Genomic DNA, 27,964 nt, shown 5'->3' with positions numbered 1-27,964 from the left:
ATGTTTGTTGACCCCTCAAAGAATATTAATAGATTGGTGAGGCATGATTTAAAAAGCCATAATGACTCTTCCCCAACATATCATGTTTATCTATGAGTCCAATAATTCTGCTTTTTGCTATAGTTTCAACCAATTTGCCTGGTACTGAAGTTGGACTTATGGGCCTGTAATTACCAGGATTGCCTCTGTAGCGTTTATTTTAAAAAAATTGCCATCAATTAGTTATTCACCAATCATCTGGTACAGAGGCTGATTTAAGTGATAAGTTACATACCACAATTGGTAATTCTGCAATTTCAGATTTGAGTTCCTTCAGAACTCTTGGGTGAATACCATCTAGTCTGGTGACTTATTACTGTTTAATTTATCAATTTGTTCCAAACCCACCTCTACTGACACCTGAATCTGGGTCATTTCCTCAGAATAATATAATTCCTCACATAATAAGACTGGCTCAGGTGTGAGAATTTCCCTCACATCATCTGCAGTGAAAACTGAATGAAAGAATTCATTTAGTTCCTCTACAATGGCCTGGTCTTTCTTGAGTACTTCTTTAGCACCTCAATCATCCAGTGACCCCACTGATTGTTTGGCAGGCTTCCTGCTTCTTATCTATTTAAAAATGATGTGTGTACATAGTGTGTATTAAGAATTATGGATATATGCTGGGCTTATGACTAAAGTGTACTTAAACCAGGCATATCAAGGGGAGTTAGTAAACAGGTCTGTCCTAGATCTAGGTATACAAAGCTATGAAGCTAACAAGTGGGAGAGCAGACAGCTTTCTCTGGGCTATAAAAACAGAGGGTCTGAACTTTAAGTCATAAGCAATTGAATCAACTAATTGTATAAAATATAACTATTATAAAAGCTTATTGAATGATATTCTATGAAAGCCCATGACAAGCTGATAAATATTACTGTAAAATGTATGTATTAACACTACATAAGGAATTATAGATATTCACGGATATTGGGATTTACAGTCTGTGTCCAAACAAAGGAAGAAAAAGGTCTCTCTCATACAGGAGGGAATGGCACAGCTATTTATCTGTCTTCTATGTACATTAAGTATGGTAGAATCAAAACTATGGAAGTCCATTTACAAACAAGGGAATGCGAATCCCACAGAAAGCAAACAGCAGCATGAGGTCATTCTGCCTCTTGCAAAAAAGTAATTGAACTTTGGAAGATATGAGAAAGACAGAAGCCATCTTTGGTATCTATCATTAGAGAGACACAAGGGAACAGAGTTCTTGCAAGCTGAGAAAGATGGATAATTCAACCAAGGGGGGGCTGAAGGCTATGGAAACTGAATGAGAAACTTGCTTAGGCAAAGATCTTTCACCTATGGAGATAAGAGAAACCAGTACCTTGTGCTTCTGTGCTACTCATTGGTGGCCAAAAGGAGATCGGCAAGAAATCTACTTTGAACAAAGACTGCAGCTTGTTAAGTCAAGTCTTAGCCACTAGAAAGCATTTTACTTGTAACCCTATCTTCTTTCCTTAAATTCGAACATCTATATTTTGTTAATGAATGTGTTTTATTTTTACTATAAACCATCTCAGTGCGGTGCTTGAAGGGAAGGTTGTATTCCCCCCTGCCCTTAAGATAATAAGCTGTAATGTGCTTTTGTCTCTTTAAAGCAGCAATGAACCTTACTATTTCTCTGAATCGTCCAAGTGAGGGCTGAACACTTCAGGACACACGGTTCTGGGGAAATTCCGGACTGGGAGTGTGTTGGGATCACCCTGCTGGTTGTAACCAGGGCTGGTGAAAATCAGTGGGGCTGTAGACAGGCTGCTAGGGTTAGAGCTGCTAGCCAGGGCTATGTAGTACACAGACACTTGGGGTGTGACCTGCATGCTTATAGGCTTACTGTGAGAAAGCCAGGCTGGGATCTACAGCAGCAAAGCACTGTACGGCACCCAAGGTTGAAGGTGACACAATGCTGAAAGAGATCTTCCATACATTATGCAGAAAATTAGACAGGTGCTTGCAATGTTATATGGCAGTAAAAGAAAGGCATACTAGCTTATTCCCCCCCCCCTTTTTTTTTTTTTTGCAAAACTAAGTGAAATACAGACAATTGCAAGAAAACTAGATTAACACATATTATCTGCATTTAGGTAATGCTGATAATTTTGTGAGGCGGGTATTGTAGTTCAGAAGCGTGTTCTACGTGGAAGGGCTTCATTTGCAAACAAATACTTAAAAACAAATTGCATAAATTTAAGATTGAAGTGCTATGAGTCTAAACATGAGAGGCAAAACCTCTTCTGAATCAAGATCTTTCTTGCCTTTTTTCTATTCCTTTTTAACAAAGACTTTGCCAAATTGCAGCATCCAGAAGTGCTATCTCAAAGATTACTGAAAATTATCAGTTTTTATGTGTATCCATGTACACAAATATCCATTACGTATTTTTTAATTCATTTATGGTATTTTCACAGCTACAAAACACCACGATCCAGAATCTCTCATTAATGAGTCTAGATAGTTGTACCCCTCTTGGTAGGCAGCATTTTCTCCTTTGCCTTTCTTTTGAATGTAGCACTTTTACTGTTGGCCCTTGTTTAGGGAGATTACCAGAAAGTAAAAAGAAAATTACTGAGATTTTAATTTTGTTTATTTATTTTACAGTACCTGCTCATAGAATTGATTGTGAGCGACGTAAAACTGGCAATCAAAAGAGTCTTCTGTTACCAGAACTCTCTGTCTCTCACCAACCTGGAATATAGAAAGATAAAAAGAGTCGAGTCTGAGAGTAAAACCCATAAAATACTCCCTGAAGGAGAATGTCTCTAGAAACTTCCTCTTGAATTTAACAGAGTGCCTTTGGCTAATTTAGCCGCTAAAACAAGAAAATTAAATACATTAAACTGCCTGTAAGATAATATTGACCATCTGATTACATGAAATTAACATAGTTTGAAAATGCATGGTGTATACACATGTTGTTCAAATGTGAAACTTTAATGCAAAAAGTCAATCTGATTTTTTCACTCGTTATGAATAGGGTGTCAGAAATCAAAATAATTTTGACATCCACAACCTCACAAAAGCAAACAAAGCAGCTTTCTGGATTATTTGCAATAATTTGTAAAAATGAGCTAGACACAGGCTGCTGCCAGATCCAAATTTGTTGACATTTCATAATGATACAATGAAATAGTAATAACCATCTGTGAGTGATGAGGAACTGTGATACTGTGGAAAACCTCCAGATATACCAGGACAAAACAAGTCCATATACCTTTCACATTTTTCAGAATTCTTTAACCACATTTTCTACACAAAACAAAAATGGTTTATTCCTTCACAGCCCATCTTCCTCTTCCCTCTGCAGCAATATCACAATGCTGTATTTGTGACATCATATTCGTTCCCATGGCAATAGGTGTAGTCATCACAGTTTTTCACTCCTGGATTAAGACGACTATGACTATGAGAAGGAAATCTTTTAACAAAACACACAGATTCAACAACATTCAAGGGAGCATAATCATTGGAAAAAAAAGCTATCACATATTTATTATCTCCAAACATGGCCCATTGTGAATAGTATCTTTTAAAAGGCACCAATCATATTTTATGACATTGCCAAAAAGTTGAGCATGGGGAGCCAAGTGTATTTAGAGATAGGCCTGAGTAATCAAGTATAGATCAAGACTTGAATTTTCTCAAAGTTCAGAGGTGTTTGAATGAGTGGTTTTGGTTTGATGCATTCTTACACTGCCTTAAGAAGTTTAGATCTGGACTTTTCCCTAGCTCAGGGATATTCGTATCCATGTTTTTAGCTTGGGCCAATTGCAGCTGAACGTTTTATCTGAACGCAGACTGGATTTTTTCTGACTTGTTTGACAAATACATTCTTCGAATTACTGCTTCTCAGCAAACTGAATTTGTTAATTGCTTTTATTCTTATCCCCCATTTTGAAACTTGTCAACTGTTCTAGCTTTTAAGCATGTAGTATATGTAAACAAAGCTCTATTAAAGACCACCTGTCACTTAAAGAAAAATCACTTCCACCACATCTGAGAAATGGCTGTTACACAAAAACTGTGAGGTCCTTCTATGAAACAATCACTTTGAGAAAGCTAGAAAGACCCAGATAAAATGATTGAATTTACACAGTTCAAGTAGTGAAGAAAAAACACACTAAACATAATTTTTGGATCTTCTTTAAAAATTAGTAGAAATAATCATGGATTAAGAGCTGGTAGAGATTAGGATAGAGAGACTCCTACAGGGAGAAAACTGTGCTTGTTTGTACACATTTTAATGTTTGAGAGTTATTTATAACACAGTTAAAGTATTTATCAATGGTTCTCAGGGAATTCTGTAATTACAAATAATGCTAGAATTAAAGTTTTAGTAAAACAGATCTAATGTAACAATACTATGTCTCCAAATTTTCCATGCTATTTTTCTCTCACTGTAACAATTATTCAATTCAAATCCCCAGAAGGGTTTTGCAAGTGCATGTCTAAAGGCCAGTGGAAACAACTGTCAGTGTAATAAGATTATAGGGAACACTTCCCCTTCTTACATAAGAACGGCCATACTGGATCAGACCAAAGGTCTATCTAGCCCAGTATCCTGTCTTCCGACAGCGAGGAATGCCAGATCACCCAGCGGGAATGAACAGAACAGGCAATCATCAAGTGATCCATCCTGTTGCCTGTTCCCAGCTTTTGGCAAACAGAGATTAGGGACAATATCCCTGCCCATCCTGGCTAATAGCCACTGATGGGCCTAGCCTCCATGAACTTATCTAGTTCTTTTTTGAACCCTGTTATAGTCTTGTCGTTTACAACATCCTCTGGCAAAGAGTTCCACAGGTTGACTGTGCGTCGTATGAAGAAATACTTCCCTTTGTTTGTTTTAAACCTGTTGCCTACTAATTTCATTAGGTGACCCCTAGTTCTTATGTTCTAAGAAGGAGTAAATAACACTTCCTTATTTACTTTCTCCACACAGTCATGATTTTATAGACCTCTATCAAATACCCACTTAGTCGTCTCTGTAAAGTCTCAATCTTATCTCTCCTCATAAAGAAGCTGTTCCATACCCTGAATCATTTTTCTTGCCCTTTTCTGTACCTTTTTCAATTAGAATATAGGCTTTTTGAGATGGGGCGACCACATCTGCACACAGTATTCAAGATGTCAGCACACCATGGGTTTATACAGAGGTAATATGATATTTTCTGTCTTATTTATCTATCCCTTTCTTAAGGATTCCCAACATTCTGTTTGCTTTTTTTGACTGCTACCGCACACTGAGTGGATGTTTTCAGAGAACTATTCACAATGACTCGAAGGGCTCTCTCTTGAGTGGTAACAACTAATTTAGATCCCATCATTTTATATGTGTAGTTGGGATTATGTTTTCCACTGTGCTTTACTTTGCCATTATCAATGTTGAATTTCATCTGCCATTTTGTTGCCCAGTCACCCAGTTTTTGAGATCCGTTTGTAGCTCTTTGCAGTCTGCTTTGCACTTAACTATCTTTAGTAGTTTTGTATCATCTGGAAATGTTGCCACCTCGCTGTTTACCCCTATCTCCAGATCATTATTAATACGTTGAATAGTACAGACAGACCCCTGGGGGACACCACTATTTACCTCTCTCCATTCTGAAAACTGGTAATTTATTCCTACCCTTTGTTTCCTATCTTTTAACCAGTTGCTAATCCATGGGAGGACCTTCCCTCTTATCTCATGACAGGTTACTTTGCTTAAGAGCCTTTGGTGAGAGACCTTGTCAAAGCCTTTGTGAAAATCCAAGTAGACTTTATCCACTGTATTCTCTCTTGTCCACATACTTGTTGATCCCCTCAAAAAATTCTAGTAGATTGGTGAGGCATGATTTCCCTTTACAAAAACCATGTTGACTCTTCCCCAACAAATAATGTTCATCTATGTGTCTGACAATTCTGTTCTTTACTATAGTTTCAACCACTTTGCCCAATACTGAAGTTAGTCTTACCTGCCTGTAATTGCTGGGATCACCTCTGGCGCCCTTTTTAAAAATTGACATCACATTAGCTATCCTCCAGTCATTTGGTACATAAGCTGTTGTCTCCATGAAATTTCTGGCAATGATTTTAAGATGCAAAGGGAATCCAGAATGGGTTTGCAGTACTACAGCAGGAAGTGGGCCCACAGTACATATTTTTGCAAAGAGTGGGAGGAAGCTTCAGACCATCAGTACTCATTTTGGGGGCAACACTTTGCCATTGTATGGCACTGAAGAAGGTCAAAAATGACCAGTCACTCATGTCCTGACATTGTACTGCAATGTTTACCAACATGGTAACTTATTGTCAAAATATACTGATATATCACCACAGCAACATCAACCTACTCCAACTTCTGTTGGGTACTGGCAGTTCTAGTCCAATTGCTTAACGTTCTCATACTACCTCACACGTCAGGTGGTTTAGTAAGCATTCTGTTTCCTTGGGTCCAAGACAAGGCTGAGCTGTAGGATTTCCAGATGGAGCCAAAAGAATGCTCCTTCTGGGACCCTCTTATCATACCTCGAGAGAGTGGGATGGACAGGTGCAGTGGAAAAAGGACAGCAGCGGAAGAGAAATTGGACAAGAGACTGCAGTCAAAGGATAACATATGTGAATAACATCAGCCCAAAGGAAAGCCAAAGCCTTCAGGATGGCAGCTGTTGTTTGAGTGGGCAATTTCTTGGGAATAAATGCAGAGGAATGAAGGAACTGAAAGTCATCTTTGTTGCTATAATTAAGAATGTCTGTGCTAACAGATAAATCAACTTAAAAAGTTATAAGGCAGAGTTAAACATTATTAGTTGGAGGGGGAAAAAGCATCACTATTCATATGTGAAAAATAATTGTAGAGAACACAAAGTTTTTGATCATTTAGTAGAGAACAAAATGGTTTTGTTCATTTGAAATAAGCCGTGGCTTTTTCATACATGCATTGCCAGCTGTTCTGACCAAGGCCGTCAGGAGCATACATGGGCACAATGAACATAGGTCCCTTTGATCCACGGGGTAATCATAGAATTAATATGTTCAAAATTCTAGCGAACATGGGGAAGAGAGGAGAAAATACAAAGTTGTAGTTAATCAGTTAAGTTGCTGAACATACGGGAACTACAGCATTACATGATCACATATCATTTTAAGACAGAAAATGAGCACAGTGTATTCCAGTTATAATAAAGGAGAAATATTAATAGGCAGAGTGTAGCTAGCAAAACTGAAATTTGTCCAACATACTGTGAATACTCAGTTTTACCTCTCCTTTGAAAGATTTAAATATGTGGATAACAAGCCAGAAGTCATAACAGTCATCTTTGCTGCCTTTTCACGTATGGACTCATAAATGAAAACAAGCATTTTTATTATTGTTTTTCTCCTCTTGTCTATTTTCAAAAGTATATGTGAAAGCTGACTTCTGGAGTCTAGAAAATGACTCTGCAACTTACTCAGAAACAATTCTTACCCAATATTTGGAACTAAATATTTGTCCTGGAGTTTTGGCTTAGAAAGACTTCAGGAATCTTACTGGAGCAGGATTTCACTGTTTCTTGCAGACAGTTTGAAAAATAGCAACAGCAGCAGTAGCAGACCTGCCGGACACCTTGTGTGAGACAAATGCTAATTTCTCAGTTACACTGTATGCACAGAGAGTTCAACAAGCACTACTGCTCTAATCCCCTCCTACACACAACAGTTGCCAGGCAGTTTATAAATCTCATACCAGGTAACCAAATTATTTCAATAAACTTATATATCATTTTTGTCCATCCTACAATAAACTGTGACACAATTTTGTAACTCAGCTCTTCCTTTTTTGAATATCATAAAATGCAATTTTTTCAGCTGACCGGTTTTCTAAAATGAATAAATGGTGGGAAACGTCAAACATCTTTTTTCGCTTTAGTCAGATTAGTTTTTATCAAAGCTGCTCGGAATATGTTAAATACAAGGTTCTGACCTTAAACAATGAAATAATATTTCTAGTGTCACTGCAAAAGACTGACCCCATATACTCCTTTAGACTAATTAGTGCAGTGTAATGTCACCAATGAACCACTGTAATTACACTTGGGAAAAAAAGTATGGTCCTATTCTTATTTAGTTAATGAAAATTATAACCTTTCCATTTTGATTAATCATTCACAACAGCCAGAGCATGTGGTGCATGCTCTTCAGGGAATAGAGTAATTCTTCTGACTGTTCATGCATTCTTCTTTTCTCAGGCTTACGCAAAGCTGTGTTTTTTTGGGGGGTGGGGATGTTTAAACAGCCTCTCTTGGGCTAAAAGTAGTTTTTAGAAAGGTTTTAAGAATGCCTGCATTTCTGTATGTTGTAAAATACTGTCATAAAACAAGGCCTTATAATATACTGCAAAGAAAGTTATTGATAGACATCTCCAGTGACTTACACTGACAAAATCTTGGTAGGGTTCAATCCAATTTCCACTGAAGTCAGTGAATGTCTCTCTGTTGATTTCAGAGGCGCTTGGATCAGGCCCATTGACCCCCAAAATTACAGAGCAATGGTTTTGGCAGAGTTTAGATCCCATAGAAAAAAAACGTTTCCTTTGTATATGGTATTTGGAAATACTAACAGTTAACAGAAATTCTGCTTTTGTTGTGATAACAGAGTATTCTGATAAATAGATGCAAGAATATTTTAGCCCTCTTTACCAGAAAGCCTAAACTAATTTAAGCAACATATAGTTTAGAATGCCCCTACTTTTCAGTGTAAATTGTTCTAATGTCTCAATATTTAAATCATGAATAAACATTTTAATAACGATGTTCATGAAAAGGAGCATTCTTAGGTCCCATCCCTAAATCCTGTTTCAAATTATTGCATCTATTTCTTAGGGGACAAAATTATCTTTAGCCAGTAGAGACCAAATTTCTCAGGAACTATAATTAAGCGTTTTGTGGTATTCATTTAAGCATCTTAGCTGTTCACTCTTCACATTACAGTGGGTGGAGGCCAGGTGACAAGAGAGAGTGCAAGCATGTGCACAAAGCTATGAGGAATGAAGGCAACATGTCAAAGATTTCTCAACAATTTCTCTCCATAGAAATGTGTGACCAAACATACTAAGTTCCTTTTTCCTTCAGTCCACGTTTCCCCCACACTCTCTCTAGTGCCATCTTCTGTTTTCTGCAATCCAATGCTGCTTCTCCAGTTTGTATGACATCAACTTCTCCATTTATAAACCTGGTGCCAGAACCTCTGACAGAGACCATCAGTGTTTTCCGGGGGCTTGTCAACACGCAATTTTTGTACTGCCTTAACTATCCCAGTTTGAAAGTGGAATAGGTCAAGTGGTGCAACCCCCAGCATGGAGGCAATTATATTAGTATAAAGTAAGGGAAATAAACTATACCAATATAAGGCATCTTTATATCAATACAACTGCGACAACTCAGGCGGCTATACAAATGTGACTATTTTGAGAAAATCACATCTCTCACCAACAAAGTTAGATTAGTACAAAAGCTGTGTATAAATCTGACCTGAACAACAAGTGTCTACTTTCTCCCTTTCAAAACTCTTATTAGATGACCTCTGTCTTGCGGGGATGAGGGTGTGGGGGAGGTGTTATCAATGCTGGCCACTTCCAGATGGCAGAATGGATGGATTTCCCATTTGTTGTTTTCTAAATTATATTTGTATGACAAATTATATTTGCATAACACCAAAATATTAACCCCACATAGGGCTTTGCATCTTCAGAATCATGCAAACATTAACCTATTAATTCTAGCAACACCTCTATGATCCATTCTACAATTGAAGAAACAGAGATTAAGTGAGACTTCCAAGGCCTCACAGTGAACAAGTGTTAGGCCTGGTCTACACTACGCGTTTAAATCGATTTAAACAGCGTTAAATCAATTTAACGCTGTACCCGTCCACACTACAACGCTCTTTATATCGATATAAAGGGCTCTTTAAATCGATTTCTGTACTCCACCCCGACTGAGAGAAGTAGCGCAAAATGTATAAACATATTGGATTGGGTTAGTGTGGCCGCAATCGACGTTCATTTTGGCCTCCGGGCGGTATCCCACAGTGCACCACTGAACCGAAACTCTGGACAGCAGAACTTGATGCCAGTGGGCAGTAACAGGAAAAGCCCCGTGACTTTTGAATTATATTTCCTGTTTGCCAGCATGGAGCTTGTCAGCACGGGTGGCGATGCAGTCCCAAATCAAAAAAGAGCTCCCAGCTGGACCCCATACGGAGATACTGGATCTGATCGCTGTATGGGGAGACAAATCTGTAGTATCGAGGCTCCATTACAGAAGACGAAATGCTTAAAGCGTTTGAAAAAAATCTTCCAGGCTACACAGTGCTGCGTGACAAGCGTAACGGGAAGCAGAGACTCAAATGGACGCTTAATGGAGGGAGGGGTTACGTGAGGACTCAGCTATCCCAAGTCCACAGCAGTCTCCGAAAAAGTATTTGCATTCTTGGCTGAGCTCTCAATGCCTGTAGTTCAAACACATTGTCTGCGTGGTTCAGGGGAATAGCTCCCAGTTACTCCCCACCCACCACGTGAAGAAGGAATAATCATTTCTTGACTTCCTTTCAGTGTCACCCTATGTTCTACTAGTGCTGCTGGTAGACGCTACATGCCTTGCAGCAGTGAAGCGCAGTATTTGCTCCTCTCCCTCTACGGTGGCAGACGCCGTGCCGTAGGACTGGTAACGGGTCCTATGAACCCTGAGTGCTCCATGCTTGATAACTGCTCAATACCTACATGTTGCTGAGATGAGGCGGCCGGAGGGGCGCCCGTGGGTAAAAAACAGGAATTGTTCTGGTCACTCCTAGTAGATGGGACAGAACGGCTGGTAAACCGCTCTTCATCATTAGCAACTGGGGCCTGAGCTTCAATCAGGCCCTCCTTTATTGTAAAGAAGATTCTGTACTGCCTGCGACTATCAAGCAGTGGGATGCTGGGCTCCTCTCCCCACACCGCTTAATGTCCTGCTGGGGCTATCATGCACCGGGAGGCTCGCCTCCCCCTCATTTATGTCACTAAAACTCAGTGTTTCTTATTCCTGCCATTCTTTATAACTTCATGACACAAATGGGGGGAACACTGCCACGGTAGCCAGGAAGGTTGGGGGAGGAGGGAAAGCACGGGTGGGGTTGCTGCAGCGGCACCCCTGTGAATACTACACGGAGCAGCTTGCTCTTGATACACTGTCCTGTAGTACACCTTGCCCATTCTAGGCAGGGATGACATCTATTTTTTAGAAACATAAAGAGGATTGACTCGGGAGTCATTCCCAGTTTTGCTTTCGCGCCCCCGGCCGACTTCAGCCCCGGGCACTCTGATAGCAATAGACAGAACAGAGGGGAGAGAAAAACCGTCATCTCATTGCCAGTTTACTGCCGGGAGTAGACGGTACAGAACGGACTGGAACCCTCTTCTAGCTATCATGCAAAAGCAAATGAATGGTGCCTGTGTCAGCGCTGGAGTATCGCCTCTGTCCGCGGCATCCAGTACACATACGCGTGACTGTTAAAAAAAATAAGCTGCGGGCTCCATGGTTGCCTGCTATGGCGGAGTCTGCCGGGCATCCAGGAAAAGGGCGCCGAAAGGATTGTCTGCTGTTCGTTTTCCCGGAGGAAGAAATGACTGCACGACATTTACCCAGAACCACCCATGACAATGATTTCAACCAGAATTTCCAAGGGGCGGGGGAGCTGCAGGGTAACTATGGGATAGCTACGGGATATGAGGACCCCACATGCCAATGCTCCAGAAATCGATGCTAACTTCGGACCTGGACGCACACTGCCGAATTACTGTGCCTAGTGTGGCCGCGTGAAATCGAATTTATAATATCTGTTTTATAAAACCGGTTTAATGTAATTCGGAATTATCCCGTAGTGTAGACGTACCCTTAGAATGAAGACCACAACTCAGGAGTTTCCTAGTCCCGTACATAGTCCTCCAGAGCATGCTGCCTTATGTACTAAAACAAGAATTTAATTATTTAGGAAAACAGACTACCAACCTTTTACAGAGAGAATGAAAGCTGTATTTTGAAACAAATTTCATGCATTTAAAAAACAAAAACAGACACTGGACACTACTGAGCTCACCAAACTAATTAGATCATTTTGGCAGCTTAGCCCCAGCACTGCAAAATACTGCCATTTTATGCTTTATATCAGTCAGTAATTTTTCCTTACTTACATTTTTCAGGTTGTTTGCTATTTTGATAAGAGCTTTGGGCACAGTCAAGGTACCAGCTCTCATTAGGACAAGCTAGAATCCCAAGCACAAAGTAGTCAAACTTCACCAAGATTTCACATTTTATTTCATTGTAAATTCAAATGAACAAAAATGGCATGCTTAGGATCCAAAAATAAGGCACTTTTAGACTAGCTTTATTAGACTGATCAGCCTCTAAATGTTAAATTGCAATGATTTTATTTTCCGTGATGTGTATATAGACTGTAATGTGTACACATACTATGCCTCTTACCGCTACACTACTTAAGAGTTTAAAACAGGTTTATACAACAGATGCATGCAGTATAAACCTCCGTCTTTCAACCCTTTGCCAGCCTGGCTTGAGGATGAGCAAGCAGGAAGGATTAGGTATAAATAAAGGACAGCCAGCTCTAATAATACCTAATTAGCACAACAAAAGGAAGTGCCTCAGTCGTTGAGCAGCGGGCAATGCATCTCATTAAACACAACTGAACAACAATTATTTGGTCCCCTTATGAATACTTTTGGCACCGCTACCAGAGAGAGAGAGAGAGCTGGAGCTGGAGCTAGAGTGCGTCTGCTTTCTTGGCCCAGTATTCAAGCTTCAGGGTAAACAGCCTGCTTCTATTACTGTGCACCTGCATCTGACTGCTTCATTCTGATTTGGTCTCCTGCTGTGAAAATGTAGCTTCTTCAAGCACATACAAGCCCTGCCATGCACTTCACATGAAAATTATATTCAGACATGTCAGCGGTGACCTAAAAACGACAACTGGTCCTTAAAGTAACTGCTTCCTTTTAAATTCTGTAAGTTTATGTTTTGCTCTCGTTCCTTTTCATTGCTCCTCCGTTCTAAAAGGGAATCAGAAATTTAGTTTATTTTTACATCAGTTCTGTCAAATTATATTTTCAAGTCTGATTAACCACATAATAAATTATCATATGAAAAAAAGTTCTCAGAGATGTGAAATTTGCTTCAGTTTGCCTTGTTCGGCTCACTCCGTTGTAAGCCCAGCCTATGTGGTTAAAGGTCAGGAATGGGAGGCAGGAGATCTGGGTTCTGTTCCCAGCTCTGCCACTGATTTGCTGTGGGACTTTGGGTAGATTAGATAGCCTCTCCACACCTCAGTTTCCACATGTGTAAAGGTGGGTCATAATATTTCTATAGTTCAGAGAGTATAATGAATACTAACTCATGAACATTGTTACAGAAGCACAAAGTATTATGTTTAGAATCAATGTTTAGAACATCCACTCTCTGACTCCTCAGCCATTGCTTTAATGTAATTCTGATTAAAACCACTACCTCATTTCTTCATGTCATCCGACAAAAGACACCAAACCATGTACAAATCTCTAAAGAAGAAGTATACATGAAAGAAAAGGTGTTAAGTTATGTAGGTGTCATGTGGTCCTACATTTCTCCCCCCACCCCCGTCCCTTCATGCTTGAAATTTGGATGCATGATTCACAAACAGAAACATCATACATGGAAAAGATGTGCACTGGCAAATGGGTTGCCTTTGGAGAAATGTCAGTTTTGTGATAAAAAATACGCATAGGAAACCTTCCATTTCAGGTGGTTTCCAGGAACTTATGATAGAGTTTTAAACGAATTCTTGTAAAATATTAGCAAATTACATCCATACTAGATTCTCTTGTGTGGGATCTTTAAATTTTTTTTAAAAAACCTCTGACCTCTGGTGAAATGAGCCTACCAAGCTTACAGATATTTCAGTCTTTAAAATGCTATATCCCTTTAACTTCCCCTTATTAAAATATTGAAAACTACTCACGCTCATGGCTAGTATTACTGAATGCAATTCTTTAAGATGTGCTACATATTCTAGAGGTGATGCAAGTACTATATGATGTGGCAGTTGCTAAAGCAACTATACACAGTCTTATATTATTGAATTCTTTTGTTAACAGCTTCACAAACACACAAAAAGGTTGGTGGACAAGATCTTAGGTATCTTCATTTTAGCAAATTCCACGTTTTGCATTAGGGGCAAGGTTCTCATACTAAAGCCTTGTTTATATTATGGAAATAAACCAAAGTCTACACGAGGGGGCAGGCAACCTATGGCATGCAAAGGTGGCATGTGAGCTGATTTTCAGTGGCACTCACACTGCCCAGGTCCAGGCCACCGGACCAGGGGGCTCTGCATTTTAATTTAATTTTAAATGAAGCTTCTTAAACATTTTAAAAACCTTATTCACTTTACATACAACAATAGTTTAGTTATATATTATAGACTTACAGAAAGAGATCTTCTAACAACGTTAAAATGTATTACTGGCATGCAAAGCCTAAAATTAGAGTGAATAAATGAAGACTTGGCACACCACTTATGAAAGGTTGCCAACCCCTGATCTACACTGAAGCCCTGCAGTTGTGCCACTGTCATGTTTTAAGTTTAGACATAGCCAGCCTTAGTGCGCAGACAGCTTCAGTGCATCAGAGACAGGAAAACATGCTGGTTAGCTTTCAGATGATGGAAAGTAGGGAAAGCACAAAGGTCTGGGGAGGCTAGATAGGAGAATGCATAGACCACAATAGTGGAGCACCTTCTTTCCATTCACATAAGAAAAGAGGAACCCAGAATCAGTAAACAATAGTTTGATGTGATGAAAGGGTAGAAAAATTATATCTCCATTTTAGATGGAAATTCCTACTTGCCCATGGAGAAGAGAGGAACAGAGCAAAATGGATAACATGGAAAGAAAAACTTTTTTTTTTAAGGCAAAATATGCCAAGAATCCATTTATTCAGCATATTAGAAGCTGGAAAATTACCACTGAATAAAATTCACATTAACTAATTTCTCCAAAAAGTATTTTAATGGCTTTAAAAATAGAAAACTGCAGCGCTGCCTGAAAGAGTTAAAACGTATAAATATTTATCAGCCTTCTTTTCAAAAGGATAAGTAGAACTCCCTTTGAATACATGAATCCAAGACTGCTAATACAAACATCAGAACATGGTCAGAGGGTGATAATGTTAATGAAGATATGGTAATATGATTTTCTTTTATTTTAAAGGCAGCTTATAGATGACCAAAAATTAGACACTGGAGGGTTCCCCCCCTCCCCCTTCCTAAGGTATGTTAAGACTTTAGAACAGTTGATGCTTTTGGAGCCACATGGTTGAATGACAGGAATATCATCAAGGGTTTACAATGGGACCAAAGCGAAAGATTCATTAAAAGTGATAAATGTGATACGACTGCTTAATGTTTTTTTTTTTGCAATAGCACATTCAATACAGCAGATCTGTGGCTGCATTTTAACGTCTTTTTTTAAACAAGCTGCCAGATTGTAGTTGTTGACTAAATAGTTATTTGCAAATGAGCACCTCTTCATTAACATACCAGAATAATAATTCGGAAAAATTCTATTTTACCAAACAAAACATGTTAATCGTGGATCGGCTAAAGTTGACAAAAAATTATAAATACGGTAGTGTGTCACTATTTTAAAAAGACAAACAATTCATCGTAGTATATATTTATCTAATAATTAATTGTTGGTGCTTATAAAACTCTATTTTAAGGTAAAGCTGAGATACCAGCAAACCAAAACTCATAGAATGTGTGCATAGTTATCATACAAATCTCATTTATGTACCGTTATCAGTCCTTAAGTACATAAAGCATTTTGAATATGTTAAATAGAATTATTTAGAACTTTGCTCACATTGTTGTACTCTCAGTAGTGAATATATCAGAATGTTTACTATGTACAACATTTACTCTCAGTGCCTGCATCATCCTGTATCATCTTCCTAGTACACATTCCCTACCAGAAAAAAATCCTTGGCAGTTCAATAAGATCTATAAATAATTAACATAGGAAGATAATATCTGATAGAGGTCTTTTTAATCTAGTGGACAAAGACATAAGATCCAATGGCTGAAGGATGAAATTATATGAATAAAGGAGCAATATTTAACAGTGAGTATAATTATCTGCTTGAAAACCCCTTCAAAGGATATGGGCGATTCTTCATCATATGAAATGTTGAAAACAAAACTAGATGTCTTTCTAAAAGATGTGCTCTACTTCAACCACAAGTCATTGGGCTTGATTCAGGAATTAGTGGGTGAAAATTCTACGGCCTGTGTTATATAGGAAATCAGTTTAGCTCAAGGGGAAACTTTTTGGCCTGAGGGCCACATTGGGGATCCGAAACTGTATGGTGGCCCAGATAGGGAAAGATGTGCCTCCCCAAACAGCCTATCCGCCCCCTCCCACTTTCCACCCCGACTGCCCCCCTCAGAACCCCAAACCCATCCAACCCCCCTGCTCCCTATCCCCTGACTGCCCCGACCCCTATCCACACCCTGCCTCCTGATAGGCCCCCCGAGACTCCCACACTTATCCACCTCCCCCCCATTCCCCATCCCCAACCACACACACCCTGAACCTCTGCCCCATCCAACCGCCTCCTGCTCCCTGTCCCCTGACTGCCCCCCATGACCCTCTGCCCCTTATCCAACCCCCCAGCTCCCAGTCCCCTTACCATTCTGTTCAGAGCACCAGGACTGGCAGCCATACCACCCGGCCGGAGCCAACTCCGCCGCTGCACTGCCCAGCAGGAGCTTGCAGCCCCACCACCCAGAGTGCTGGCAGCATGGTGAGCTGAGGCTGTGGGGGAGGGAGGACAGCAGGGGAGGGACCGCAGGCTAGCATCCCTGGTCAGGAGCTCAAGGGTTGGGCAGTTATGGTCCTGCGGGCCATAGTTTGCCCACCTCTGGTCTAGCTGATCATAATGGTCTCATATGACCTTAACGTTTATGAAAGGTTTCAAATCCAGTATTTAAAATGTTGGATAAATAATCAACTAAAAGTGTTATTTGTAAGAAATATTTCAATGTTATAAATATAGATTTAAAAAACCCACAGTATCTAAGATAGGTCTTCATTTTAGCAGGAAAGAAAGTCCCAAATATCAGAAAATACTTAGTAGAAAAAAAGTGCCTCTTCATATTATTATGGAATGTGGCTAATCCATTTGTAGTATTCTGCAATGCCATGTTGGGAGGAGTTGATCAGATTCTAGATTCCAGTGTCTCAGTTTGGTGGGTGGAAGTGGGAGTTTGATGAGTTCCTTGTGTTGCTCAACATGCTCCTTTTAGCCAATAAAGGAGCAGTCCTATTTTTAAGTCTTACCCAGTCATCCTCAGTTGGAAGGATGTTTGCTGTGAAACAGGGATTCATGAGTGGGAGTTGTTTATTTTTATGTCTGACAGAAATAACACATACACACACCCAGAAGAAAGAAATACGATAGAAAGCATTATGTCATTACATGTAACATCAATTCTATTCATGCAATGTCTTTTTGTCATTAATTTTAATTCATGTGTACTAAGAAAAAGTGCAATATAGAGTAATTAAAACACAAATGAAATCACCACACACACTAAAGAAATTAATTGATATGGTATGCCTGGGAGATGATGCTGATATATTTCCAAATCTACTTTCAATATTTTTATCCTACTATATAATGTATCAGATGCTCAAAGTCAGATATGCACACATGCAGAAGTTCATGCAAATATCTGATTCGTGAACATATATCTGGTGTTTGTATTAATTCAACCTTGAAGATTTTGCCCAATATCAGTAATTCGATGCTAAATAATATTTTACTACTTTTTTAATCTTTTCCCTTTTTTCTCTCACTTCTCCTTTCTTCAGAGCCTTATTTTTCTTTTAGTTTTTGGTAAAAAATTGAGAAAAGGAAAACTTGATCAATAATAAATAGACTTTTTCCAAAGGGCAAACTCCTGAGACAGGACTATGGATCTGCTTTGTGAGCCTTCTGTGCATGGGGGAGAAGCCAATTGCTCCCACTGCTGAGTAATCAGTTCAGTATAAACCTGAAGTGTCAGTTTTACCTTATTCAGATGTTTTGATTATTAGGAAAAAAAAAGCTAAATTCATATTTAAGAAATGAAGTTTTTTTGGCTTCTGCTTTGACATTCAAATGCTATAGCAATCTTTTGCACAGAGCTCATGCACAACCAGCAAAACTGATAAGTGAGAAATCACTTTAAAAAAAAAAAAAAAAAAAGCCATGCTGGTGCCTAAGTAATTGTTAACAGGAATCTAATTGTTGACCTTTTAACCATTTGTTGTGAGGCACAAAAGGGCCACTCCAAAGTTTCCTTTAGTCATCTTATAGTTTAGCAACACAATATTTATGTTCCAAAGCAATATATTCTGGACCAGATTACCATACAATCAGGCATTTGCCAAACCCCACAAAATATATTTCTTATTTTTATATGAATAACACAAAGTATAGAATGTAATTTTTCTGGAAGAGGTGTTCTTTACTTCACTTCAAAACAATTACAGCATTGCAAGCAGGGGACAGGAAATAAATAAATAAGTAGCCTTTACACAGCATTTCCTGTCTGCAAACACTGTCTATACATTAATTCCCAACATATCCCTATGAAATGGGTAAATAACGCAAAATTATCAAAATAATTTTAAGTGTGTGAGAGAGGGGTTTCAGTTGCTCTAAAAGTCCGTTTTAATTTAAATTGATGTTTGTGGTGCAGATCTGTGCTGCTGCGAGTCTACTTAGAACACTACATGGTTTAATTTAAGGCAGCAGCAGAGATCAGCAGGCCGCTACAGAAAGGCAGCATGGGGCATGTGAACAGAGGCTGTCAGAGCTCTACTAAGGGCTGGTCTACACTGGGGGGGGGGGGGAAGGTATCGATCTAAGATAAGCAACTTCAGCTAAGTGAATAGTGTAGCTGAAGTCGAAGTAGCTTAAATCGATTTACCTCGGGTCCTCATGGCGCAGGATCCATGTCCGCTGCTCCCCCATCAACTCTGCTACCGCCGTTCGCTCCGGTGGAGTTCCAGAGTTGACAGAAGCGCGTTCGGGAATCAATATATCGTGTCTAGATGAGACGCAATATGTCGATCCCCGAAAAATCGATCGCTACCCGCCGATACGGCAGGTAGTCTGGACGTACCCTAAGAAGAGATGAGAACGAAGCCCAAAATAGCAGGTCCTCAACCACCTTGAGCCCTGAGGAAACTTCTGCAGATTAGATCATCTTCTGCTTTCATCCACTGGATTCACTTGGATTATCAACTCCCAAATCGCGGTTCAATTGTTTTAAGGCTCTTCACCAGAACTGACTCTCCTCACTAAGGCTGAAGTGTGAGTGGCATCTCAGCTAGTGCCATATGATAATTCATATGAAGATGTCACCTATTTTTTGTTTACTGATTACCTTGATCAGTTTCAACTATGTAAAATCTTCAGTTGCTGCTATGTCCAGTGATAGCACCTAGTGAAATTCAATGTTCTTCACATGTAATTTTATCAGGATAGGACCTCCAGACAATGGTACTGCAGCTTTCTAGGCAGACAGATTGAAAAGGCTACATATGAAGGACACTAGAGTTTCACAAAATTCAAATGCCTGTTTGGTGGCACAAAAAGACATGGTAGAAGGTGGAATGTAAGATGGGATCATGCTAATTGCCTAGGACAGTTAAATTGATGGGATCATGCAAATTGACTAGACAGTTAAAAGTACCTCCTTTAACCACAGCACTAGCTTTTGAAATTAACAGGATTAGACCAATCTGATACTCTTTTTCTCTAGATTTCTAGAAATTCTACTTCTCTCTAGTTCCACAAATCAGCAGAAAAAGTTAAAAAGCATATTTTATTGTTTGTTCAATCTAGATGAAAGCCACTAACCATGTTTCAAAGGTCCTCAGATCTGAACTCCAAGCTTTTGGGATACAACTTGATTACAAACACATTACTTCCAAATCCCATCACCAGCAAAGGAGTGAGAAAGTTCATACCAGATTGCTACATTATACAACAAAAAGGTCCTATTACTAACTTTGTGGAGTTATAGGGCAAACCCTAATATCAGTCACCATAGTAAAGTCAGCCCAGGTGCTTAAGGATTGGCAAACCAAAACAATCCCAGTCACAGAGATAAATCTTAAGTCTAAGTGGCCCTGATTAAAGGATGCGGTGTATTTAAAGAAACAATAATATGTGCCAAGCAAAAGTTGTTAGCAATGTGATAAATCCATTCTTTTGAATACTAAAGATCAGTCCTTCATTTCAATTCTATCAAAAGTAATGTCACCAACCATGTGAAATTTACAGCATTTCTAACCATGGATTTCTCTCAGTGATGATCCAGATACAATGGTAACAGGAAAGGAGGCAGCCCTGCTCCTAGAAGTGAGGCAGACTGACAGAGAGTAGTGCTGGGTGAAAAACAGATTTTTTGATTCATTGGAATTCTGGAGGAAAAAAATTGGTTCAACCTAAGATGAATTGAAAAAGTCAACACACATTTTATTTCATTCTACTTGAAGCTAAATATTTCATTTCCAGGCATTTAAAACCTTTTCAAAATAAAAGCAAACAAACGGCTAGATTCAGAAAACAGGTAGAAAAATGGCTAGATTCAGAAAACAGGTAGAGGAGAAGGTGTTTGTCATGCTGGTGCCAGCAATGTTGCCACCCTTTCCTTCACACCTTATACTCAGAGCTCACCTGGGATGTGGGAAACCGAGCTTCAGATTCCTGCTCTGGAGCAAGGACTTCAACCCAGGTCTCCCTCCTCCCGCCCCACAATAGCCACCAAACTATTGGCTATTGTGGGGCAGATCTCTCTCAATCTCTCCTGTAGAAGTTCTGCCACTTTGTATGGATAATCAAATATTCACTGGAGCAGGAACCTGAACTTGAGTGTTCCACATCACATATGAGTTCCCTAACCACCAGGCTATACAGTTATTCTCTCTCTCTCACTTTCTCTCGATGGCCCAATGATTATTCAACTATTTTATACAAGGTGGAATAGCTCCAACAGGAAAGAATGAGAGATGCCCATCTCAGAATACCCTATGGCCCAGTGGTTATGGCATTCACCTATGACATGGTAGTCTCTTTCCTACTCTAATCAATATTTAATTATTCATACAAAGTAAAACAGCTTCAGAGGCCCACCCAACAGGCTGGTGGTAAGGCAAAGGGAATGTCCATAAAATGCAGTGATAGGTAGAAACATGTCTCTTCTTGTTCTGCCCTCCATATCACTGCAATTTGAAGTGACTGATGTTGTTATGTTCATATACAATTTATCGTTCAGTCACAGAATAGCAACTGTGATGGTTGGTCCTGGCAAGATGGGCTACATTCCCCTTCATTAACTGTTACAAAATGGGCATGGCTCAGCTTCATTAGAGAAAGATACTGAATTTGCAGAGAAGCCAGGACACAAAGCCATGTGTAAAAAGCCCACTGAGTTTTAAACAAATGATGAACTTGGAGAGGAGGGTGAGCTGTTTCTTTCATACAAGGAAAGCAGCCCATTTCCAGCTGTCTTTCTCCTCCCCCGCCCCCCCCTTTTTTTTTTGAGGAAGAGATGTTTGAGGGAGGAAGAAAAGCCAACTTAAAAGAAAAGAAAAGCTACTGTGACACTCTGTACCTCAGAGTATTACCTGGAATCCCCATATTCATCACGGACATATAATTATGATATGTTTTGTATAAAGTATGCCTTCTCAAGTATCATTCTAAAAGTCTTGATCTGTTGAACATTAATATCCTGTTGGACTGTATTGCTATCATTGTATGTGAAGTTATGAAATTTTGCTGTGAGCGCATTATTGAAATATGTTGTAAGATTGGGAACATCCACCACCAGCCTTTTCAGGTACAATAACGGAGAAGCCAGACATGCTGATGGCCCAATAAAAGGAATCCACTCTCCCAGCAGCCATCCCAGAAGACTTCTCAGAGAGAGAGCATAGACAATGGACACTGTTTGACCAATGGGTCACAGGCATAGATCTTTCCAGCAAGCTAGAAGAAACTCTAAAAGAGGGGAAGTGACATGATCACTTGATCTCTCCCTATCCCAATGCAACACCTGGAAGAAATGTCTGGAGGACAAAGACTGAACTGGAGAGGGTAGTCACAGGCTGGAAAAGAGTCCCAACCTGTGTGTTGAAGATCTGTAACCTGTTTGTATTATCTGCTTGATTCAAATCCTGTTTAGTTTGTAGAACTCAGACTGAAAATTTATATTTGTTTCATAAGTAATCAATTTTGATCTCTACACTTATTACTTAGAATCCTTCAAAATCCCTTTCTGTAGTTAATACATTTGTTTTATATTTTACCTAAACAGTTTACAAAAGCTAGCATGTGTCCTCTCCAGATTGAGGGCGGACTGGGTAACGAACGTATGTTTCAGAGGGGTAGCCCTGTTAGTCTGGCTCTGTAAAAAGTGACAAAGAGTCCTGTGGCACCTTATAGACTAACAGACGAATTGGAGACTAACATGCGTCTGAAGAAGTGGGTATTCACCCGCGAAAGCTTATCCTCCAATACGTTTGTTAGTCTATAAGGTGCCACAGGACTCTCTGAACTTATGTTGGTCAGGCTTCTAACCATGCAAGAAGGTATAGTTCTGGGATTCAAGACTGGGGGTGATTGGCTGGAGCATCTCTATTGTTGGTTCATGAGTGGCTGGCAAAGCATTCATGTAACTCAGTTTCTGCGTGTGGATGTCTGCTTAAGTGCAGTACCTACCAGAGCTTTGTGGCTTAGCAACCACATCACAGTGTGAGAGTGATACATTGGTTTGGTGAGACAGAGGGTTCAGCAGTCTGAGTCTACGCTGCATCCTGAGAAGTCCATCACAGTGGTACAGCAAGCAGGGTGAAATGCACAGCTTGTCGTTCTGAGAGAGATTTGCATTTCACCCACTGGTGTAGAGAGATTTTAAGTGAGACTTTAAGCGTGGTGGCTGAGAACAGTTAAAGAGAAGGTTACAAGTTATTTTCTATTTGCTTATTTAAGGAAAGAGAAGTAAGAACAGAAAAAGCAGAAAAATGAGTGAGAGTAATACAGTTGCAAAGTTGGAGTTGTACAGACTGCAGAAAAATAGAAAGAACATCAGAGAATCTTGGAACTAAAGGATCTACAGATAAAAGGGAAAGAGAGAGAATCTAAAGCCCAGAAGTTAGCACATCAGCGGACCCTGGAGCTAAAAGTTTAGGAAGCTGAGGAAAAAGAGAGGGACTGAAAACACCAATTGGACTTGCTAGAAAAGCAGAACCAAACCCTGCCCACACCACTGATTCCCACCTCTCCAAAAATCCACAAATGGGAACAGTTGTGTTCTGCATACAAAGAGAGACGACATTGCAGAATATTTCACTACATTTGCAAAGCTGTGTGTGATTCATCAGAGTCCTGATGGCAGAGAATCCCCACTTTTGTTGCCAGCTCAACTGGTAAAGCTCTGAATATATTAAATGAAATGACAATTCAAGATGCTTTATATTATTGTAAATTCAAAAAAATAGTTTTGAAATAATTTCAGATTACTCCTGAAACATATGGATTGAAATTTAGAAATCTTCAGAGGGATGCTGATATGAGTAATAGGGATATGTAAACAAGATGAAAGATTTGATGGGAAAGTGGGTAAAGGTTTTACATCTGGGAAAAAAGAGAGAGTGACTCGGAGGTTGGTCACTCACCTCCCCAAAACCATTCCTCTAATCCTCATCCCAAACCTCCTGTGAAAACAGAAGAGCCCAAAAGGTGCTATCACTGTAGTTCTAGTGATCACCTGAGGAATACATGCCCTGTGCTGGGAGGAAGCAGGCAGCAAATAGCCCATAATAATGCTGTTGCTGAGCACAGAAGCTCCTCAGGTGTTTGTCACTTATCATATTGGTTTTGTGAGATTAGCTCTGCAGAACCAGATATGGAACACAATAGGTTTGTCAGGATTAATGGCAGGGAATACTAAGGACGGAAGGATACAGGAGCTCCTTTTTCCCTGGTTAAGTCAGCGTTTCTTAAACTGAGGTTGCCGCGTGTGTAGGGAAACCCCTGGTGGGCCAGGCCAGTTTGTTTACCTGCCCCGTCTGAAGGTCCGGCTGATCTCAGCTCCCACTTACCCTACACAAGCAGCGGCTGCAGTTTGAGAAACACTGGGTTAAGCAGAGTGTGACCCCAGATGCCAGCATATTACATGGTCAAATGGCTGAAATTTTAGATGTGGACAGAACGAGATACCCTGTGCCACTAGCTAGAACTCATGTGGTGTGGGGAGATTTGGAAAGTGTTTTGAGTGTGGGGGTGATGGAACACCTCCTGGCTGACACGCTTCTTGGAAATTTCTTGGATGACCGTGGGGATCATGAGGGGATATGGGGGGGCAGCATAGGCCAGTGCTGGGAGTCTAGTGGGGGTTGGTGGCCACAGCAAGGAAACAGTCATGTTGCCTGGATGGATAGCCCTCTCGGTGGCAGTTGAGGGGGGTGGCCATAGTAAGGAAACAGCCATGTGGCTGGTGGGCTGGGCATCTGTTTGTTTTTTTTGTTTTTTTTTTAAGACTGAAACAAAAAGAAGCACTGAGCACCTCTCTGGCTTGTAGGAAAAGAGTGAGGTACAGTCTGTGTATGTAGTGGTAGCCCAGGGGCGAATGCTTGTTCACTCACTCCATTGCCCTCCCACCCAGAATCCCAGGTCAGAATTAAAATACCCCAGATTTCCTCCCTTACATGAATCCCTTAGGATTAATTACGGGAGGACCACAATTCCCAGGGATTTTCTGTTCATACCATCATATTTGCAGACAAGTGAACTTCACCTTCGTAAGGCCCCTACTACTGGGGTTGACAAGAGCAGCTCAAGGCCAGCTGAGTTCTCTGGGCTGAGGTGTATCTGCCTGAGCTCTCTGGTGGATGCTCAAGTGGTTTGAACTGGGACTTTCTAACATGCCAAGTGCCCCTTCCTTGTTTCCTTGCCCCTTTTCTGAATGGGCAGGTCTAAACTGGGAAAATAGACAATGGTTAAAAACGTGTTAGCTAACATGCTTGAACTATCACGTTTTTCCAATACAACCTACTTCCTAGTCGAGACAGGGTGGGTCAATGTCATATCCCCACATTCCTTTATTCCCTCAGATATAGGCTTTAAAGTGGGTAAATTGCTCTATTGTATAGTAAGCAGGGCTATGGGTGCGTTTTCCAGCAACATGTCTTTTGGTTTTCATTATTCACCCTCTCTCAAAGCCTTGAGACAGAAGCAGTTGCTGACCCTAGGCTCCTCAGAGAGCCACAATTTGTATCTAATGCTGGAAGAGCTGTACAGCATGTTTAGCTGATGGCCTCCTTTCACGCTATGCCCTTAGCAGCACATTCTAAGGTGGCACCTCATTTCATATGTAAAGTCTTCAGATTGAAGAAGTTTGGACAGCTCAGGTGAATTGGTTGCATTAGCACTCTGGTTTCTGTAGGTCCACAGCATATGCGTCCTGTTCCCATAGTAGCATTTTGGTGGTCTTGCTATGTTCAAGACAGTCACTTCCAGCTCACATTGTAAATACAGAAAGTAGCATTGATGGCAATGTTTTCACTGCAAAGAGTTTGCCAAGAAAAGATAAGGATAAAGTGTTGTTAGCTGCTCTCTCCCACCAGGTGCAAAGTATACAACAGGTGAGCAGTGATCCTGAGTGTCACTTTTCTGTATCCATCCCTGCAGTGGCTGAGTGTTACATGGATACATATTATTTCTATCACAATACGCGGATATCTAATAGGGGCTTATAAGTTACAAGCTTTGAAAATACTGTATACAGAGTGAGGTATTAGGAGGTGTGCAGTATTGTATACAGTGCTGGGTTGGAAGGTCTGGCATATTATGTACAGTGTGGTATTGGAAGGTATGCTATACTGTATTGTACACAGTGAGGTATTGAAAGGTATGGCATATTGTTGCACTTTGAATGCTAGAGGTATAATTAGTCTGTTGTAATTCCACTGACTCCAGTGAAATTACACGATGGGTAAAATTGGCTTAGTGGATTTAATTCTTTTTCTGTACTGCTGCAAAAATGTCTTATGGTTTATGTAGCAGAGTGGACCTCTGCTCCTGCCCTGAGAAGGGGCTGGGGCTGGAGAAAGCAGCCTTTAGGCTGGGCTGATTGGGGAAGTGGCTGCAGCTGGGGCCACGTCCCAAACTGAGCCACAGGGCCTAGAAAGCCAGGGAAGCCAAGGGCAAGCAGTCTCTCTCGGACTGGGGAGGGAGACAGGCCTGGCTGCTTTGGAACTCACCCGGGGGGGGGGACCTAGAAAAAGGCAGGGCGGGGGAAGGCCTTAGGAGCTGGGAAGCCCTAGGCCAGCAACTCCCCAGGCTGCAGAGCTGGTTCTAGGTCTCCTAGGTACTGGGCTTGCAGAGGGGCAGCCGGAGGGTGGGTAAAGGCAGCCAGTCCAAACCCCTTGTTGCCTGTGATGATCGGCTGATACACCGCAGTCTGCCCCAGGGCATGGGGGCTAAACAGAGACTGGCAGTAGCCACGACTGAGGCAAAGAGGGGATAGGGGGGTGAGGGTTCCCCTGGGAGTGGGGGAGAGCCAGTTAAAGGGGCACCGGGGTCCAGGGAGGGACATGGGGGCCAGCAGAGGACAGGTGGATCACCGGCCTGCAGAGGGCACTCTGGGCTGGGACAGAGCTAAGTCCCAGAAGTCACCAGCAGGAGACGCCGTGGGGGTGAGTCGACACGTCTACAGTTTACATTGTTCCAGAAATCCTCAGCAAACATACAATTAGTTATTGTTTGTTCCCTGCACTTTAGCGTAACAAAAACTAAAATGAAAAGAGAATTTTAAGGCTTCAGCCATAAACCAAGCAGTTCAAATGTATAACTGAAGTGACTGAGTAACACAATAGGTGTCCAAAAGCTTGGCTGTTAAGGAGAACCTGGTGTCTGGTGGAGAGATGTAATAGATCTGCTCTGCTCCCAAAGCCAAACAGAGCGTAGCAGGTCAGTGGTGATAGAGGAAGTAAACCTGGTCTAAGATAATCACACCGTTATCCGTCCCTGGTATTACAGACCTAAAGGGATAGGTCTCTGTTTGTGCAGCAGAGTGAACTTGAAACAGACAAAGGAATCTCCCCACTGGCAGTGATGGTTCTGTTGCCTTCTACATCTGCCATCTACAGTGCTGGAACGCACTATGTGGCATAAGGTAAAGCAAAGGCTTCTCGGAGGCAAGGAGGAGACAGAGCATGTGAGGGAAGGGGAGGAGGCAGAGCTAGGCTCTACTATACTCAGTTCTCAGCAGACTTAAGGTCCTTGGGGGACCTTTCCACTTGGGAGAATTAAGCCCAAATCTCTGAAACAGACCAGAGTAATGGATCACTGAAATAAGGGTCTTGGCCTGGTATCCCCATTCCTGTTGTTACAGGAAATCAGTCTCTTACATTTTAGCCCATAGCTGGTCTTTTTAAATAAGTAATACAGAAGTAAAGGTGCATCAGCTATCTCATTGGTTTGATGGGGATATAGCAGCTCAAGGGCACAACATTCTAATTCACTAGCAGGGTTCAAAGCCAGCTAGATAGCAAATCAATGACACATTTTTGTGCACTGTCTGAGCAAGACCTTGCTAATTTGCTTCTAAGTCCCCATTCTATTGTCCAATTTGCACCACCACAACCTTTAAATTGTGCTCCCTTACTATCAGCAGTTACTAGTTTCATCTGCAGCAGGACAAAGCAGCATGCTTCCAGGTATGGGGGGGTGGTTGAGACCAGCTCCTGCTCTGCAGCTGGAGGCAACAAGGAAGGAGGGAGGTGTAGCGCCTGTCAGTGAGAAAACTGTCCAGGTT

General features: G+C 40.8%; 1 protein-coding gene across 4 annotated transcripts in view; it reads right to left on the bottom strand.

Moving 5' to 3' along the window:
* CDKAL1 (CDKAL1 threonylcarbamoyladenosine tRNA methylthiotransferase) overlaps positions 1-27,964 on the bottom strand; it is a 626,106-nt gene that overhangs the window by 32,495 nt on the left and 565,647 nt on the right. For all 4 annotated transcript variants that reach the window (XM_032776978.2, XM_075062869.1, XM_032776979.2 and 1 more), the window contains one exon: positions 2,648-2,731. In XM_032776978.2, coding sequence (XP_032632869.1) covers positions 2,648-2,731 — 84 coding nt within the window. The remainder of the gene's footprint in view (positions 1-2,647; positions 2,732-27,964) is intronic.

The sequence above is a fragment of the Chelonoidis abingdonii genome, chromosome 2 (genome assembly GCF_003597395.2).
Source record: "Chelonoidis abingdonii isolate Lonesome George chromosome 2, CheloAbing_2.0, whole genome shotgun sequence".
In the NCBI taxonomy this organism is placed as follows: Eukaryota; Metazoa; Chordata; order Testudines; family Testudinidae; genus Chelonoidis; species Chelonoidis abingdonii.
Note: the sequence above shows the minus strand (reverse complement) of the source record. Positions and strands in the feature narration are given on the sequence as shown.